Source organism: Solea solea, chromosome 7 (genome assembly GCF_958295425.1).
Source record: "Solea solea chromosome 7, fSolSol10.1, whole genome shotgun sequence".
NCBI classification, from domain to species: Eukaryota; Metazoa; Chordata; class Actinopteri; order Pleuronectiformes; family Soleidae; genus Solea; species Solea solea.
The window spans coordinates 22,047,489-22,066,495 of record NC_081140.1 but is presented as its reverse complement, the minus strand read 5'-3'; the positions used below and the strand labels follow the sequence as shown (position 1 = coordinate 22,066,495).

General features: G+C 41.1%; 3 protein-coding genes across 3 annotated transcripts; 1 reads left to right on the top strand and 2 right to left on the bottom strand.

The window, feature by feature from the left end:
* The first annotated feature begins 1,114 nt into the window (after positions 1-1,114).
* Positions 1,115-6,452, top strand: LOC131462075 (cyclin-dependent kinase-like 1). The gene is made up of 10 exons (XM_058632984.1): positions 1,115-1,571; positions 2,097-2,287; positions 2,828-2,949; positions 3,771-3,843; positions 3,956-4,046; positions 4,412-4,612; positions 5,444-5,526; positions 5,609-5,665; positions 5,814-5,966; positions 6,328-6,452. Exons 2-10 carry the CDS (start codon positions 2,120-2,122, stop codon positions 6,421-6,423), a joined length of 1,044 nt encoding a protein of 347 aa, XP_058488967.1. The 5' UTR covers positions 1,115-1,571; positions 2,097-2,119; the 3' UTR covers positions 6,424-6,452.
* An 872-nt stretch (positions 6,453-7,324) lies between these two features.
* Positions 7,325-13,119, bottom strand: LOC131462073 (cytochrome P450 2F3-like). The gene is made up of 9 exons (XM_058632982.1): positions 12,901-13,119; positions 11,968-12,130; positions 11,488-11,637; positions 10,985-11,145; positions 9,817-9,993; positions 9,582-9,723; positions 8,275-8,462; positions 8,038-8,179; positions 7,325-7,635 (listed from the first exon to the last, which is right to left on the bottom strand). Exons 1-9 carry the CDS (start codon positions 13,075-13,077, stop codon positions 7,451-7,453), a joined length of 1,485 nt encoding a protein of 494 aa, XP_058488965.1. The 5' UTR covers positions 13,078-13,119; the 3' UTR covers positions 7,325-7,450.
* A 1,423-nt stretch (positions 13,120-14,542) lies between these two features.
* LOC131463103 (cytochrome P450 2C31) lies at positions 14,543-18,783 on the bottom strand. Its single transcript, XM_058634794.1, has 9 exons — positions 18,512-18,783; positions 18,281-18,443; positions 18,025-18,174; positions 17,562-17,722; positions 17,060-17,236; positions 16,482-16,623; positions 16,205-16,392; positions 15,971-16,112; positions 14,543-15,817 (listed from the first exon to the last, which is right to left on the bottom strand). Exons 1-9 carry the CDS (start codon positions 18,680-18,682, stop codon positions 15,636-15,638), a joined length of 1,476 nt encoding a protein of 491 aa, XP_058490777.1. The 5' UTR covers positions 18,683-18,783; the 3' UTR covers positions 14,543-15,635.
* Positions 18,784-19,007: the final 224 nt, after the last annotated feature.

Genomic DNA, 19,007 nt, shown 5'->3' with positions numbered 1-19,007 from the left:
TCTGCCATGGGGCATTTCATAACCTTTGCCACATGGCTTCGATGCCAGCACCTCCGGTGTCTGTGTGTCTCTGAACACTTGAGTGCAACAAGGTCTGCTTTCCCACCATTCACCTTGAAGTCCTACATGCGATTCTGCAGAGGGTCCCATTAGACGAGCCAAGTGAGGACGCTGGGAGGAAAAAAATGTTCACAGTCAACAAAGAGAGCAGATATATAATGAGTCATGTTACCACATCAGAGCTGGTCCTGCACATTTCACATCTGTGGTAGAATGAAATTATGCTGTAGCTCCAAACAGCTTGTATTAACTAGTACTGCAGTGCATATATAGTTATATAAGAGTTAATATAGAGCAGGGGTCTCAAACTCAAATGACCTGAGGGCCACTGAGAGTCCAGTGTGGTCATGAGGAGGCCAGTCAAGTCAAGATGAGTCAGACTTTTTGGTAAAAGCAGCTGTTCAGTTGTTTGTCTGGTTTATGGCTCATGTTTATAATACATTCATCTACATCAGCATAATTAGGCAATACACCCTCCAATATTATAGAATGATTATAAGATTGGACTTTTTCTTAATTTTTAAAGTAAATAACGAAAATTAATTTAGCAGAGTTGCTCATGACTTAAATAACTTGGTTTCAACAACACTTGCTTCATTTAAGTTATTTAATAAAGACTGAAAGTGCTTCATATTCTATTCCATTATTTTGTTATTGTCTACTGTTTAATGCACAGTATAGTTTATATCCTACCTACCAACCAAACAACCAAACAACCTATCTACCAACCTAGCTAACAACCTTTTTATTTATAAATAACAACTGCATTTTTGCCAGCCTATCATTGAATGCACACTAAATAATGCTTAACAAAATGTCGGTAGTCTAACACAACAGAGATTTTAAAAGCTATGTTTACAGATATAAGGACATATATATGGATATATGTCACTGAAGTTGCTGTTAGCTTTATTAGCATGCCAGGCTAGCAGGAAAACACACCTGGTGGCTGCGTCACTGCCTCACCTGCCGCTGCTGTGTCTCCTTGTCGAAATATATTTCAACTAAACCGAACCACAAGGTGGCGCTGCGGTAAATGAAACACGTCAAACACTCGATACTACACCTGTTCCGGTCGCCAGTCTCCGTGGATACAACGCAAGTGTATTCTTGTACGTGTTATAACTGACGTAGTCAGGTTTGTGAATAAACGTCTTCACCGTAGCATTGTTGCTCTTGTTTTCGCCGTTTCTAAGGGAGCGAGTTAAACATCGTGATGTTGAGTTTGTGTGTTTGCGAAGGAGCGTTTCACGATGAAGAGTAATCAAAGAAAGACGAAAATGAAGAGTCAAAGTCATAGATAGTGGAGTAAAAGTGCTGGGGAGGAAACACTGCGTAGACTGTAGGCATCAAGGACGAAGAGACAGACAAGAGTAAGAGTAAAACAGAGAGAGGATCTCCATCAATAGTCCCTGCTGATGTTGTGAATTTATGAGAAAAGTGTCTGCACACATAGATGCAGCTTTGCGGATTAATTTGAGGCACTTCTGCAGACTCCCTGCTGAGCACAGGTGAGTCTTCTTCTCAGCTGTTATAGGTTCAAATAGTGTTGGCTGGTGACATAGAAGACGAAGAACCAGACATTAGTTTGAACTACTACGATGAATCTATTTAAATGTGTTTTTTAAAAATGAAAATTCAACATATTTCAGCTTCTTAAATGTGGATAAGTCTGCTCGTTTGTGGACATTTCAGATATAAACCAAACAACTAATCAATTATTGGTTTAAAGAATCAAAATCTTATTATTATTATTATCATATAGTTTATTTATATGTGTACATGTGAATATATAATCATTGTTTTACACTGTTATTATAACGACATTATAATATACTGTATGTGCATTGTGATTGTTATTAATATTATTATTATTATGTAATGGCCTATTAGGCATGTACATGCTACACACACACACAAAATAATCATTATTCAAGTTGTAGCGCCTACAACTTGCGCCTTCTTCCCAAATGATACTCCATCGTTAAACCAGTTTTCTAAGAACATTGTGACTATTATGAACCTGGGTTTGACAGGTGACAGCAACAAACTTGCACTGATGGAGAAATATGAAAAGCTGGCCAAAATTGGCGAGGGCTCCTATGGCGTGGTGTTCAAGTGCAAACACAGAGATACCGGCCAGATCGTGGCCATCAAGAAGTTTGTGGAGTCTGAGGACGATCCAGTCATCAAGAAGATAGCACTGAGAGAAATACGGATGCTGAAGGTGAGAGGAGACGATCGTACGAGCACACTCTAGCATCAGTTCATGTCTAATACACCTGGAGGCACACGGCTACAACATGCATGGGCAAAAATACAGAGGTGGGGTTGTCAATGTCCCTTGTTCCTGTTGCAGCACACAGTAGTGAATTACACTGAGGTACAAAACTCTTATGCATGAAACAAACAATACACCATGTAGCAATAAGAGCCCTAGCCCAGTGGAAGGGAATTGGGCTTGTAACTGGACTGTTGCCAGTTCAAATTCCCCCCAGGTCAAGGGTACCCCTGAGCAAGGTAACCAATGCATACTGGTCATTGTTAACTGGACACACTAAATTGATGGGTTAAATAACCCAGCTTCTACAACACCAAGGCACCAAACACCATGCAGTCCACTCTCTACATTTACAACCTAAGTTACAATTATTAAACTGCTATATAATTTGTCACGTGTGAGGTAACCTCAGTGGATTTGATTTCCATCATTTTTGTCTGTAAAATGCTGATCGGAAGTGTTCATCTTGTCCTGTTGGTCCCACAGCAGCTGAAACATGTCAATCTGGTCAACCTGCTGGAGGTGTTCAGGAGGAAAAGACGCCTTCACTTGGTGTTTGAGTTCTGTGAACAGACGGTCCTCAACGAGCTGGACAAACACCCTCGAGGGTAGGTCACATGACGTACAACAGTCTGATGTGCAACCGAGTAGCAACCAGTCTCAATGTCACCCATAAGAATCTGAACGCCTGTTTTGAGAGGCGTCACCTGCAACCAGGCTAGATAACTAGAGAAGATAGAATTTACTTTTTGGGAAAATGTGAGTAAACAAAGTAAGAAATTGGCTCTTTAAATTCTTTCCACTACCAGATGTGTCGCCCCCTGGTGGCTATTCGATATCATTTTACTTCCGTGTTGGCTTCATCGAGCAAATCAGAAGATCATGTCCAATTCACATGTAAAGATGAATCTACCCAAACATTAGTGGGAGTGTTATTATTTTGTTTGCACAGCTCTAAGTAAAGAGTATGAATGTTTTTACAACTGTAAAGGTGAAAAACAGTCGTATATTACTGTTATCTCATACTGTAAAGAAGAGGCAGCAAAAACAAGAGATGTCAGAGATGTTAAATGTTGAGTTAGCGAAGAGTTAGAAGAATGGCTGGTACTATGAGCAGTCTTCATGCAACCTGTGGTCACCAAATATGATATAAATTTAGTTTTTGCAACAAAAACAGCAAACCTAAGCTACGAGGCCAAGTTGCTGACAGTCAATATTTCTTTTCTTCTCTATGTCGTGAGGCTGTGTGGCAGAAACTCTAGCTGCTCCTGAAAACAAAAGGCACAGTTGCTGTTAGAGACAGGCCCGAGGTCACCTGGGTGACGAGAGGACTGTGCAAATAAAGAGTTTCTTTATTTGAAATCATTGGGATGATGAATGAGAAAACTTTTACGACAACCAGTATTCCTTTGTGTCTCGTTTTCTGCAGCGTACCCGAGGCTCAGCTGAAAAGCATAGTGTGGCAGACGCTGCAGGCTGTGAACTTCTGCCACAAGCACAATGTCAGTATTTCTTTATTGTATATGGTATTTGAATCAATTTGAATCGATGCTCGGAAACGAAAAGATGCATCATGTTTTCCTAAATCCCTGATCCTGAGTGTTTATGTTCCAGTGCATCCACCGTGACGTGAAGCCAGAGAACATCCTCCTGACCAAAACCGGAGTCATCAAGCTCTGCGACTTTGGCTTCGCCCGCATCCTGAGTAGGTCACTCTGAAGGCCACGGCATTTATGTGCATTTAGTGTTATTGTGCCTCTAATGACTTATTCAACATGGAACCTGTATTATCCCCAGCTGACGGGCCTCCACACTTCACTGTTTCTATAAATGCATCACATAGGAGGAGCATTCAGCCAGTTAGTTTGCCTCTGTGTAGTGTGTCTCTGTTTAGCCTCCCCGGCCTTAGGTTTCAGTGTTGTGTTACCATACATTAACAAGTCATTCAACGTGCCTTGTAATCCCCTCCTGTACAATGTATGTGTTATTTAGTGTTCATTATTCAGTTTCTAAGTGTGTGTGTGTGTCCGTACAAGTCATCTCCATCTCTTTGTGTGCTGGTTTACTCAGCGGGGCCAGAGGACGACTACACGGACTACGTAGCGACCCGCTGGTACCGAGCCCCTGAGCTGCTGGTTGGGGACACTCAGTATGGGCCTCCAGTGGACGTGTGGGCTCTGGGCTGTGTTTTCGCTGAGCTGCTCAACGGGAATCCACTCTGGCCCGGGAAGTCTGATGTGGACCAGCTCTACCTCATCAGAAAAACTCTAGGTATGGATGCACAGACTGGGGTTGAATGAGGTGCTGGTACTAACTGTATACATAGTTAGTGACTCCCTGTGTCAAAAAAGCAGCTGCAGGCAGACACATGTGTATCAGTGGCAGCCAAACAACCCAGAATTGCACAACTCAGTGGGAAAAAAGACTTGAGGTTTAATAAGATAATCAATGGCAGAAGTATCCAAAACAACAACTACAACAAAAAAAACAGCAGACAAATTGTAGTCTAAATACACCAGGGAATCCCACAGAGAACATAAATGCTGCAACACTTGAATAAGGACAGAGAAAAACTGTCAGAGAACACCAGGGAAGGGCAGGTATATATACTCTAGGTGAGTGGGAGACAATTAGGCACAGGTGGAACACATTGGGGCAGGTGCAGGTAATCAAAGGGGTGGGAACAACACAGGAGGGCAGGAAGTGAAGACAGCACATGAAATGTACATTTCAAAATAAAACAGGAAATGGAAAAAAAATGGGCTAGTATAACATAATGAACTTCCCCAGAGCAGAGTCCACTGGCAAAAGCAACACTTTCATAAAACAACACCAGAGTTACAACTTATGTCATTTTATAACTTCAGCTTTATAACACAAGCTTACAGGAAGAGGCTGCAGTAGACAAACTGCAGACCAATTCTGGAAGTGAAATTGTTGTTTTTGTCAATGGACTCTGGTAAAGGCAAGTGAGTGATTTACAAAGTGACCTATTTTAGGTTTGCAAACCATTTACTAAACACATACACACACACACGCAGACCTGAATTCAAATGATGGCACAGGATAACAATTCTGATGACTCTTTATTTCGGATGTCAGGTGACCTGATCCCTCGTCACCAGCAGGTTTTCCGCTCTAACGTTTTCTTCAGTGGAGTCAGTATTCCTGAACCTGACACAACGGTAGGAAACCGATGACATAATGTAGAAGTGCTGAAAGTGTGATGTAGGAGAAATCGTTCCACATTTTCTTTTTTGCTCTTAGGAGCCGTTGGAAAAGCGCTTCCACGGTGTGTCATCTCAAGCCCTTCAGGTTATGAAGGTATGTTGAAGTTTAACACTGTGTGGTAGATATGTTGGGGCAATATTAGCTTATGCTTAATGAATTAGTATTGGCTGACATGTCGTCATCTGACTCTTTGGGTTAATGTATCAGAATTTATAAACAATGTACATGTCTGTGTGAGCAGTCGTGCCTCCTGATGGACCCCTCTCTCCGGTTGTCCTGTGAAGAGCTGCTGGAGCTGCCTTATTTCCAGGAAGAAGGGGGAACTAACTGGGGCCGCGAGAGTGAGCGCCCAGGAAGACGACACGACAAAGGCAGCCGACGCAGACAGGCAGGGGTGCGTATGTTATGCCAGCTTTTTCCTTGAGTTGGTCACACAGCCTTTGCCTGTTTGAAATCTTGGCCATTTATTTATACTCTTATTTATACTGCTTTTTTTAGTATAACAGATTCACCTCTGAGGATTATTTGGTGCCTGAATCTGCAAGACTGTATCATTTGCTGATCACAAAGAAAATTGATTAACTTATGACTTTCAACTGTTGCACTGTATTTTCATAACTCCATACTGGAGTACAAGCTTGGACCAATTTCTGCAAGGCTGTTTTGTAAGGTCACAGTAACCCTGACCTTTCACCTTTCACCACCAACCTGTAATCCAATCTTTGTTAACTGTTTGTCTCCGTCTCTCTCTGTAGGCACAGTACCTGCCTCATCTACCAAACAGCAACATCTCACCAGCACCGGATGTCAAGAAACAGGTGAAGCATAAATATCATCTGCCCAACATTTAACCACTCGGCAGCTACACTTTTGTGTGTTTGCCGAACTAAGAGACAGTACTATGTTCTGCTGGAAATCATATGAATACAGCTCAGTTTGAATACACTCAAATGTTTGAAATCCGGTGATTGCTTCCCCAGACATTTTCACTTTCTATTCTTTACATGATCAGTTTTAGGCGAGTTTGTTCATCATCGTATAATTACATTAAATATCTTGTGGGAGTCACCACTGTGCCATCATCACCATGACACAAGCACCAGGGATGTCTTGTTTTCAAGCACAGTCAGTGTTAGAGGCTAGTTAGTCAATTCAAAGTTGGCTAAACTTATTTTGGGTGTTACTGATCAATAATTCTATTAAAAATCTTTTTACGGCATAATGCGCTCTGGTCCATTACGGGAGATAAACATAAAGCCAACAACACGCTGTACTTAATATATGATTCGTCTTATAAAGGTTTAATCAAATGTGCTGACAGCTGACACTCTGAAGTAATTTGATGGGTCCTCAGTATGTTAGAGCCTTTGACAGTGATCCAGGGAGTCCGACATGGTGGTTCACTCTGTTGCTCAGACACAGGATAGTGATACACTGGAACATGCATTCACACGCTGACGGCCTCACATACCACTTGATGGATCGCCTGACCTTAAACTTATCAGATTACCGATGTCACTCCTTGTCAAACCTCACTGTGCTGAGGCCTTCGGCCGGGGTTAAAGGCCTCACACCCGGTCACAAAGCGATTGGGAGAATTTGGGTAAATGTTAAGTATTTCTTGTTTTTTCTGTGTAGCATGTGTTTTTTTTTTTTAGGATTTATCGATTTGGAAAAGAATAACAGAAATAAATGACCTAAGAAAATACAAACTTCATCAAATATGATGAAATGTAAGCAGAAGGCAGTTGGTAAAGTTAAATTTTTAACATGACCAGAGACCATTCATGTCACAGTTACAGGCAGAGATAAGACAGAGGCACCGGCAGGGAATTAGGGTGTCTTTTCCAGACGTGAAGGTTAAGCTGTAAACTGTCCTTACTGCCGCGGCGTGGCAATGATGGCGTAACTGCGAGGCACGTTGCCGAAGCCGCTGAGCTCGGGGGTGAGGTCGATGCTGTCCGGTCCTCCAGCGCAAGAAAGGGTGAAATACTGCAGGAGTGACACCATGAAGAGGAAAATCTCCATGCGAGCGAGGGACTCGCCAACACAAGATCTTTTGCCTTTGAGAATAAAAAAACAAACAAAAATACAGTCAATGTTGACCAATATGGATTTTTGGAGGCCAATGTTAGAGGGTAAAAAAAAAAGTCTGATGATAATATATTAGACATTATCTAAAAACAATGCAAAATGAGACGGTATTACACTTTAACCATACATTATATAAAATACATATTAAATAAAACACAAATGTAACCAATTATATAGTACTTTAAATAAAAATTGATTTACGTAAAATGTAAAGAAATTCACACTTTGCCTTCTTTTGAAATGGGAAAAATAAATACTCTTTACATGTCGGCAAACTTAAACATCTGCAAAAGACTCATGTCTATCGATTTTTTTATTGGTCAACCAGTGAATCAACCAACGCTCATAAATCAGTTTATTTCATAATTTACCTGCAGAAAATGGCAGAAATGCAGGATTTTTCTTAAAGTTGCCATTTTGGTCCAGGAAGTGCTGAGGGTTAAAGGACCACGGGGTGGACCACTGTTTCTCCTCTTTCAGCGCAGAGTGCAACAAAGGAATGATCACTGTATCCTGTAGACAACAGACAATGACTCAGAGAGAACATTTATTAAATGGAAAAAAAAAACTTTTTTATATATATTTACACACTGTATGTCTATGAATACCTTGGGAATCGTGTAACCCCTGAAAGAGATGTCGTGGAGGCTGTAGTGTGGGATGCTCAGGGGGATAAGGTCGAGAAAACGCTGAACTTCATGGAGAACAGCATCTGTGAAGGGGAGGGACTTTCTGTCCTCCATACAAGGACACCGCTCCTGTCCAATCGCAGTGTCTATTTCCTGCTGTATTTTCTCTTCAAAGTAAGGACAATGCAGTGTAGAAACACAAATGAATATCTCAACAGAATATCGCAATAAATCATTTAAAGGTCCAGAGCGTAAATATAATGACATGTCAAGGTGAGACTCTTTTCCCTTCTTTTCCTTTACGGCCTAAAGTACACGTTGAAGCAACAATAACAACCTAACAATTCTTATTTTAAAGGGTTTCTACACCAAGACAAACATACGTCAGTCAGTCAGTCAGTCATCATCTACCGCTTTATCCTCCACCAGAGGGTCGCGGGGGGGGCTGTGCCAATCTCAGCTACATCGGGCGATAGGCGGGGTACACCCTGGACAGTTCGCCAGTCCATCGCAGGGCCACACACAGATAGAGACAAACAACCATTCACTCTCACACTCACTCCTATGGTCAATTTGGAGTGTCCAATTAACCTATCCCCACATTGCATGTTTTTGGACTGTGGGAGGAAGCCGGAGAACCCGGAGAGAACCCACGCACACACGGGGAGAACATGCAAACTCCATGCAGAAAGGCCCTTGTTCCAACCGGGGCTCGAACCCGGGTCTTCTCGCTGCAAGGTGAGAGTGCTAACCACTACACCACCGTGTGGCCCACAAACATACGTATGGGTAGTATATTCAACTTCTGCCAATAAATCCTCCTAGATGTTATACACTGGAGCTTTAAGTGATTCATTTGGCAAAAGATGTCCAAAATCTGCTTGATGTCAGTGTTTGCGTCTTTGTGACAGTGGGCTGAAACAATTACTCGATTAATCCATTATTAATCGAGTACTAAATTAATTGTCAACTATTTTGTTAATCTATGAATCGGTTTGTGGCGTTATCTCATTATTGAGACAAGCTTTTGGATTTTTCAGTTTCTTAAATCTGAAGTGGCAAATAGCTTAAAAAAAAAGTGTGTGTCATTTTTGTTAGCTCTGCCACACTAATGCATGTTAAAGTGAAATGTGAATGTTTGATGCTATAAAATCAGGGTGTGACATCATTATTGACAGCTGAGACTGACTCATGATTGATTGAAGACATATCTTTGTATATAACGTTCATGATACGATCCAACAATGATGACAATGATGATGTGAAAATAACTGGTTGTGACCTACCCTGAAGTTGTGGGTATTTGATCATCACATTCACTGCAAATCTGATGGTTGAGCTGGTGGTTTCTGTGCCAGCAAAGAACAGATTCAACACGGTTGACACCAAGTTGTCATAGTGGAACTCCGTTGTGGGAATGTCTTTTTCCTGAAGTGACATAACGAAAAAAAAATATTGTTAGGACAATGAAACCTGCAGGATACAAACAACAACAACAACTCAATAAATACTCTGTTAAACCTGGTTCATTCTCATGAGGAAGGTGTCGACGAAATCTCTGGGTGAGCTTGGGTCCAGGGTGTCCATGTGTTCCTGGATCTTACCAATAATAAATGCCCTCAACTCTTCGACTTTGCCGAAGAGTTTGTGCTGTGGACCCGGAAGCCACTCCATCAGCCGAGGGAAGACGTTGTACATCTGTGATGGGAAGTGGAAAAAACTCCAGATGTGTTCTCTGAGAAAACAGCCATGGGCTAACGAATACAAACCTCATATTCTTTAAATGACTAAGTGAAAATATTTTAGCAGGATAAAAACAAATAATATCTGAGGGGGCAATTAACACAGTTACACAAAAAAAGAAAAACAACTTTCATCACTGATCAGCAAAATGAACATTCATAAATATTCTGTAATATGTATTTATATTTTACAGATATTGTAATATGTGCACTACCCTGAAACAAACAAATCACTGTGATTCTTTTCTGCTTAATATGAGACGTAAAAGTCTACACACTCGGAAAGGGTTTTCTAGTTGGTTGCAATTTGCAGCCTCACCACTAGATGTCACCAAGTCCCCCCCACACACACATCCTTAAACCCATGCTGAATTATCACATTAAACGTATGCACTAATTTGATAACTGCAAACATAAACCTCTGCTTCAAACACTAAAGACTAAACTATTTATTCCTATGTGACATCAAACTGCTGATGTATGTTTTCATTTCCTTGGGTTTTGCACGCCTGCTAAAATTAGAGAAACTTCCTCAACAAAAGAGAAGTGACAAATGAAAAATATATAAGCTTACTGTGTCCTGTGGGAGATGAACTGCAGTTTATGTCGCTCTTTTCTGGTCTTTTCTGGCCTCTCAAAGTTGCTTTACACTACTGTTTTTAGCCATTCACCCATTCACAGCCATTCACTTACACAGCCATATAGCATGTGTTTATATACTAAGTGTCTTGCCCACGCACACATCAAATGTAGACCAATAGGGTCCAGGTATGTTAGTCCGACTAAGAGTAGCACTCGATTTTAGTCTGACTAACATGTTTACACGCCATTAAGACTATCAGACTATTAACATGCATGTAAATGCATTGAGTGTAACGATGATTCTCCCTAACCACTAAATATCCCTCTCAATCTCCCCTCACACCACACTCCTGCACATCACGTACCTGACCCCAGGAACCGCTGCCAAATTTCAGGAAGCCCGAGATTGTCTGCAGAATGTAGTCAAAGTTGGCGTCGCCATAGCTGGAGCGCTGACCAAACACCAGGCAGCCGATCACATTGGACACTGAGTATCTTATGACGTAGCTCGGATCAAAAGACGCACCTGGAAGGAAAAACACGGGAGAACGTGCTTAGGGTCTTTAATCAATGTGACCCACGGCCTTCCCATACTTTTAGAAAAGCAGAGACAAGCTTTTAAAAAAAAATTAAATTTTTAAATTTTAAGATTGAGACCCTGTGGTACCTTCTTTTTAGTTCTTTTGTGATTAACCTTTATTTAACCAGGGATAAAACTCAATTTAAATATATTATGATATATAAATTTACATAAAACATACAGAATATTGTGTAAAATCACATGATCCGCACTCTTATGAGAAAATGATTCCAATCCGTTTTGAAAAATGTACAATAAATAAATAAATAAATAAATAAATAAATATACCATTGTTAGTGTTTATATGGGCCACCAGATGTTTGGCCTCCTCCTGGATCCACTCTTCCATCCCCTTGCGTCCCATTCCAAAGTCTCGTAGTGTCGTGAGAGTGAAACGACGCAACTGTCGCCAGCGGTCTCCATTACTAATCGCCAAACCTTCAGAGATATAGGAATAGTAGCCAAAAACTAACTTGTGGGAAAAAACACATGGCCTCTACATTTAAAAGAAAGAAACAGAAAATATGTTTCTGCTATGAGATTTAGTGCAGAAAATTGGCAAAATTAGGAAGACAGAAAGGAGGAAAAAGAAATGGACACAGAGCAAAAAAAATAATTAAGAAATGAATTTGCAGTGTCATGACTGCTGGGTGTGGTTTGGTGCAACAGAGCCTCAAGCTTTCAGTTTTCAGTATGTAGCAAAAATGAGCAGCAAATGTCTCACACAACTGAGATGAGGTCCACATTATTATAAAATTCCTGTATTACCGAAACCCCTGGTGGCTCTGACCAGAAAAGGAAAAGGCCCTCTGCCAGTGAAGTCATCTGCCTGGTCCACCAGAGCCTCTTTGATGGCATCATACCCCACCAGAACCACAACACGCTGAGGGCCCAGGTGCAACGTCATTACAGGGCCATAACTCTCACTGAGCTGCAGGTAGCACAAAGAGGAAAAACACTGAAGTCTTATACAGGTATACGTATAAATTAACATTTATTTTGCAACACTAATGTTTCTACTACTATTATTATTGTTATTTAACATCCATGTCTTGACATGTAGCTCAATCTCAATTTTATATAACTTAAAACAGTATAATGCAAATTAACAAATACTAAAAAAAGAAAATACTATATAATGATATGATGATAAATATACTATATTGTAAATGTAGGGGCTGTGCCATTGTTATCACCCAAAATGAGACAATACAGCACATATAATGTTGTTTTAAAGTGAAATGGATATTTTAACTTAAATGCATACATCAGCACTCATTGAATGATTGTGGGGGTCAAATTAACGACTGTTGGAACATGTAAATGGCTATATTTATTACTTATTTTATTTCATTTACGAGTCCACATCCTGACAGTGCTCCTGATTTACATAGTACAGTCTTATAATTACAACACATTTACATCAAATTTGAATTGATTTAATTTCACTTAAAACGAATGCATGTCCTGCATAATACAGTGCGCTTTCCAACAGATATAAAAGGATTTATGATGTGTGGGTGATTTGGCGAAGGAATGGGGGGGGGGGGCAAATGGGGGAGGCCCCAAAGTCCCCAAAGTCTCTTGAAACACCCCTGCTACAAAAAACCCGCTGAGGAACTCAACAGCCTTCTCGCTCTCTGTGAAAATCAACCCGTGTCTTCTCACACTGTAAACAAAAGCGTAGTGAGTGAGTGTCACCTTTAAGAAAGTCTTGAATGGCGCTTTTTTGTCCAGCTGGAGGACGTTTCCTACGACAGGCAGGCCGGAAGGTCCTGGAGGTAAACGACATTGTCCACCACTCTTCCTCTGCCTGAACAGCCACAGCAAACCTAAGCTGAGCCCCGCGAGCAGAAACACCGTGGCAGAGACGTCCATTTCACTGTTGTGTCCTCTGTTCTGTAACACTGCGAAAACACTGATTGCACAACAGTTTTCCTGACTTATATCACCCGCCTACGTGACTTCACTTGTTTGTGTGCACACGTGCTTTGTTTTAGTTGTTTTTTTTAAATGTTAATAAATAAATAAATAATAAACAGCATGAATTTTGAGATTAAAGTCAAAATCCTGATCTTTTTTCCTCAAAATTCTGACTGTAATCTCAGATTTATGACTTTTTTCTCAGAATTCTGAATTGAATGTTACTTTGAGTTTTTCGTAATATGGAGTATTTGGTGCCTTCCGGCCTGCAAAAAGATAAAAATAAAAAAAAGTGTGTCATAAAAACCCAACAAAAAGATGAACTAAACCCCCTGAATCTAATCATAACAGTGTACAAGTGCAAAATGTGCATCACACTGCTGATGTTGGATGCAGTTAGTGTGCCAGGTATACATCAAATATCCAACAGACTAAAGACACACATGCACATAAGATAAATAGTAATACATAACCCTCATGAGACACATCACATTAGATGAACTAACCCAATTAACTTAACGTGCATAGCCATATGTCCCACATTGTAAAGAAAACAAATTGATTTTATTGTGACTGAAAATACATTCCGTTCACTATAATAACCTCAGTATCTACCCCAGGCTTTTAAACACATTATTATCTACCAGCAAAAGTGAAAGGGGTTGACTGTATTGTTTTTAAGGTGTGTTTTTTGAGGGTGTTGTCACATTATCAGCACTAGGTTGGTTACCTTCGGCCTGGTTTTATGCACAGCTGTTATGATTTGCACATAAAAAGCACCTCAGTAGGTAGATGCAAATGAGTGCAATGTAGTTAGTGTTTGCCAGTCGACCATTTCACTGTAAAAGTGGAGGCAAAACGAAACACCAATCAGCCGTGATGTTGATGTCACATGACTGAACTGTCCGCATTCTGATGATTTTGAATAGCACTGAGCAAAGAGGTGTGCGTTGGCTGAGGAGGAAACCACAACATTCCTCCACTGTCCTTCTGTTGGTGACAGATTTTTGTGGCAGATATTGATGGAAACACAGAATAATTTTCTTTAACCAAATCTTTTAAAATTCAGTTAAATATATACAGTGCATATTCATTGGAAGCCGAGCTACAGACTTTGCTGAGTACAAATCCGGTTTGGGATTCAGATATTCAACATGGACATGATAAAATCTGACTTTTACTCTCCATTAGTCAGCATTTTCTGACAGAGAACTGATGTTTGTAATCTCCCGTCGTCTTTTCTTTGTTCATGCTTCACCAATGTAACATAGCCACGTGACCGCATGACCACAAGCGAAGCACGGCTGAAACAACGGCCTATGTTTACCTGAAAGACTACAAACAAGAACTGCCATGTCATCATGCATTGTCACCTGTGTCTGCCTGAACATGTCGAGCCTACAAGAACTCCACAGTGAACTTGAGAAAACACGTTTTTTAATTATTGTTTTAGCTGTGGATAGGTTAACGTACACACACACACACTATAAAGTTCATGTTTTTCCATGTGATCTCTGCCTGCTGAGCCTGTCGTGCTGTTTTACGAGTTTCAACAAAGAACATTTATTTATAATCCAATCCGATCTTTATCTATATTTTTAAGTGCTGTACAGAAGAATAAATAAAAACCATAATGAAAACAGATCAAATAAAATGAATAAAACAAAAAACAGACTTAAATGGAAATAACATCAACAACTTAAACTGTGTCAAAGGCCAATGAATAGAGGTGAGATAACAGGCAGGGAAGAGGCCTGTCTGATGTGCAGTGGCATGGTCCCCTCTGAGCTTGAGTTTAGTTTCTGACACAGTCAGGAGCGAGAGGTAAGTTGGGGAAAGGCCATTAAGGGATTTAAAAACTAAAATGAATCCTAAAATTTGTGGGCAGCCAGTGGAGTGAAGCTAAAACGGGGGGAAATGTGCTCGTAATTACGAGTTCCAATTAAAAGACTGGACACGTGGTCCTGTTAGCGTAACTGTTCTAGGAATACGGTCCCGTCCCCCTACGAGTGGGTCTTAGAAGTGTGGAATTAGCATCACAGTTTCAAGCCTCGGACCGAGGCTCAGACCAAAATACTGAGTCAGTCTGACTTATTCGCCTCCTCGTGTAAATTATCATGTTATATCGCATTATGAGGTATAAATTATAACGCTATATCACATCATGTGATGTGACAGTATCATTCTGATCCTTGTTAAGAATTAGACACAACTGAAAAACTGTGAACAAAGATTCACATCGACAGTTAAAGAGCTGTAACTGCAGTTCCCCGCTGCCTTACTTCATATACTGTGCATATAAACACAAACCATACTCTGGATATTTAGATTTTTATTAAAAAATGTGTGAGATATATGATAGTTGTTACAATATGTATGCTTTCTGTGTTGTGTAAAAACCATGTCAACAAAGAACCAAGAAATGGAACACAAAAATGACAAGACAACATTGAGGGGGTGAAGCTGATCCTTAAATGCTGCCCTGTAAAGGCCTGTAGGTGGATGTCCTCTGTTCACCGTGGCATAGCGACGATCTGGTGACAGCGAGGCACGTTGGCAAAGCCACTGTACTCTGGAACAAGGTTTATACTGTCTGGTCCATCGGGGCAGGAAAAGGTAAAATGCTGCAGCAGTGAAACGAGGAAGAGGAAAAGCTCCATGCGCGCCAGAGATTCACCAACACAGGCTCTTTTCCCTGTGAAGAAACACAGGAAGAAAGCGGGAGTGAGATTTAAGTACCCTCTGTTTGTAAAAGGACAGGAAGTGAGTTATAGATCGGGGTCGTGAGATTGTTTGGAGGCCAAATCGTTATGTCGAAAAGATAACTTGTCACGGCTCGGTGTTTTACCTGCAGAAAATGGCATGAATGCAGGACTTTTCTTAAAGTTTCCATTCTGGTCCAGGAAATGCTCGGGGTTAAATGACATGGGATTTGCCCAGTACTTTTCCTCTCTCAGCACAGAGTGCAGCAAGGGAATAATCACAGTGTCCTGTTGCAACAAGAAATCATGTGAACTTCATACAGTAACATTGCATGTTGATCCATTTAATGCTGCAGGGTGTACAGTAAACAAAAAAATACCTTGGGAATGGTGTAACCCCGAAAGGAGATGTCGTGCAGGGCATAGTGGGGGAGACTGAAGGGGACGATGTCCATAAAACGCTGCACCTCATGGATGAAAGCATCTGTGAAGGATAGGGACTTCCTGTCCTCCATGTTGGGACTACGGCCTCTTCCAATTACACTGTCAATCTCCTCCTGCAATTTTTCTACAAATAGGAAAGAAAAAATATCCACAATTGAAAATGTCCCATTTGTTGTAAAATGTAAGCAGCTGTGTCTTCGTGTGAACACCTACCCTGTATTTCGGGGTATTTGATGAGCACGCTAATGGCGTATCTGATGGTGGAGCTTGTGGTTTCTGTTCCTGCTAGGAACAAATTCAGCAATGTCGCCTTCAAGTTGTCCTGGTGGAACTCGGTTTTGGCATTGTGCTTCTCCTAAGAGGATTAAGAGGTATTATTGCACAGCACAATACAACATTACGACACGTTACAATACAGCTTTTAACAGCAGGCAATTTCTAACACCTCATATGCAATGGAGCCTTCAAGTGAAACATTGCTCTTTCACTCTGAATGAGGCGGCGTCCCGCGTTGATGAACGTCGTTGAGCATGCACAAGTGTATTTAGATATTGTCATATACTTTGTTTTCTATGTGCATACTTAATGTTTCCAAAAAGTTGCCAAACTAACAAAGTGGACATTTTTCAGTTACTACATTTTTGTGTTTGAGTCTGAGAGGACATGAGAAACATGAAGTATACACATGTACAAAGAATGTGCATGCAAAACATACAATGTGGCACAAAAATAACGCCAAACATTGTACTGTGGTCTCGAAAACAATGAGTGATCATAAAGTTCTCTCCAACCTGATTCATTTGGATGAGGAAGCAGTCGATGTAGTCTCGTGGGGAGCTGGCGTCCAGTGTCTCCTGATGCTCTTTGATTTTCATATTGATAAAGTTTCTCACCTCTACTATTTCTGCAAAAAAAGTGTGTTGAGGGCCAGGCAGGTGGTCCATCAGCCAGGGAAAGATGTTGTACAGCTGTTGGAAAGAGGCGCACAGCAAAAACACCAAAGCTACCTTTAAAATCTACATAATAGATGTACTATATTATATATATATTTGTAGGAAGCTGTTACAAAATATTTTCTTATAAGCTCCAGTGCCGTGCATGCTGTGAGAAACAAGTCACAGCATGCCTTATGTTTTATGTCTAAGCCAAACTATTGCTGTTGCTATTGCTTTCCTGAATTAATATGGTTTATAGTTCTTAAAGCTGGTGCATGATTTAAAGGGCGTTGTATGACATAGACACCGGGAGTAGACTGGATGCAACGCTGTCAAATCATTAAACGAGTCCACTCACCTGACCCAGAAGACCACTATTGAACCTCAAAATGCCAGCTATGATGTCGAGGAGATGCAGGAACTGCTTGTCATCATAAGTAAAGCGCTCGCCAAACACGATGCAGCAGATCACGTTAGACACGGTGCGGCTCAGTAAGGACGATGGGTAAAATGGTGCACCTCGAAAAGAGGGAGATAACAGAGGTCTTATTTTACGTGACAGGGGTAGAGTGTGTTGGGCCACTGCACACTAAAGGGTTGTTGTTATAAACATACAACATCCTGCTAACATTACTCCCACTGGCACATGGTTTCTGAAAACTAAGCAGATATTATTGCGGGTTATCTCCCTCCCTGTTTATTATCTAACCAGCGAGATACAGTCATCATTTTTAACTTTTCTTTGCTCTCATTGTTGATCACATACTGATCTTGCATGAAAACTGTGATCTGATGACAACAACAACAGCTTCAATGCACACCTTTGTACGATTCAATGCAATCCCGCATGTGTTTGCTCTCCTCCTGGATCCACTCTTCCATGCCTTTGCGTCCCATCCCAAAGTCTCTCAGGGTGGTGAGTGTGAAGCGACGCAACTGCTGCCAACGCTCCCCATTGCTGATCCCCAAACCTGGCAAAAATGAAGCGAGTGCTTGTTGACTGCACACAGTTGTGAAAACTGCGGAAGCATGACCGATTCCTACACAGAGATGACAGATTTGAAGTGTGCATGTTACCATAGCCATCGGTGACCTTTTCTAGAAATGGTAGTGACCATCTGCCTGTGAAGTCATTTGCCTGGTCCACCAGTGCCTCCTTCACAGCATCATATCCTACCAGGACAACCGTTCGCTGCCAGCCCAGGTGCACCGTCATCACTGGACCGTAGGTTTCACTCAACTGGAAAACAAAAAGCAATGCAACTCTCAGTTGTTTTTTTATCGTGTAAAAAGAGTTCCTGAACTCACCTTTAGGAAGCTTTTAGCCGGGGCATTTTTGTCCAGTTTTGCTAGGTTCCCTATGAGAGGAAGTGCAGCAGGTCCTGGAGGCAAATTATATTTCTTACTGCTTTTTTCTCTGAAAAGCCACAGTAGAGCTACGATTAGCCCTGCCAGTACCACAGTTGCACCGAAGTCCATAATGTTCTGCCCTTCTTGTCTCTTGTAAGCAGATCTTTCTTGCGACCGCTTTCACTCTGCTCTGACTCTCTGTTATCTCTTACATTTGTAGACCCGACAGGGAACTGGCAGGTGTGCTGCAGTGGGCCATGGGTGAACCTCGTGTTTACTATTTGTGCACCTTTCCCTAAAAACACTGGCTCAAAACCAGTATGGTGCAAGACTGACGATACTGACATGACATTGCATCTTTTTTTTTTACTGTCTATAACAACAGTTTACTATTTGTGCACCTTCACCTTAAGAAACACACGATTACGAGATTGACATGACATTGCATGTTTTT

Excerpts from the sequence above, each read along its gene's own strand:
- LOC131462075 (XM_058632984.1), top strand. The coding sequence starts at position 2,120 with ATGGAGAAATATGAAAAGCTGGCCAAAATTGGCGAGGGCTCCTATGGC. Across the intron at positions 4,613-5,443 it reads CCTCATCAGAAAAACTCTAG|GTGACCTGATCCCTCGTCAC; the intron begins GTATGGATGCAC and ends TTCGGATGTCAG. Across the intron at positions 5,967-6,327 it reads GCCGACGCAGACAGGCAGGG|GCACAGTACCTGCCTCATCT; the intron begins GTGCGTATGTTA and ends CTCTCTCTGTAG.
- LOC131463103 (XM_058634794.1), bottom strand. The coding sequence starts at position 18,682 with ATGGACTTCGGTGCAACTGTGGTACTGGCAGGGCTAATCGTAGCTCTA. Across the intron at positions 17,237-17,561 it reads ATAGTGGTCTTCTGGGTCAG|CTGTACAACATCTTTCCCTG; the intron begins GTGAGTGGACTC and ends TCTTTCCAACAG. Across the intron at positions 15,818-15,970 it reads ATTCATGCCATTTTCTGCAG|GGAAAAGAGCCTGTGTTGGT; the intron begins GTAAAACACCGA and ends GTTTCTTCACAG.
- LOC131462073 (XM_058632982.1), bottom strand. The coding sequence starts at position 13,077 with ATGGACGTCTCTGCCACGGTGTTTCTGCTCGCGGGGCTCAGCTTAGGT. Across the intron at positions 11,638-11,967 it reads CAGAGCCACCAGGGGTTTCG|GTTTGGCGATTAGTAATGGA; the intron begins GTAATACAGGAA and ends ATATCTCTGAAG. Across the intron at positions 7,636-8,037 it reads ATTTCTGCCATTTTCTGCAG|GCAAAAGATCTTGTGTTGGC; the intron begins GTAAATTATGAA and ends TTATTCTCAAAG.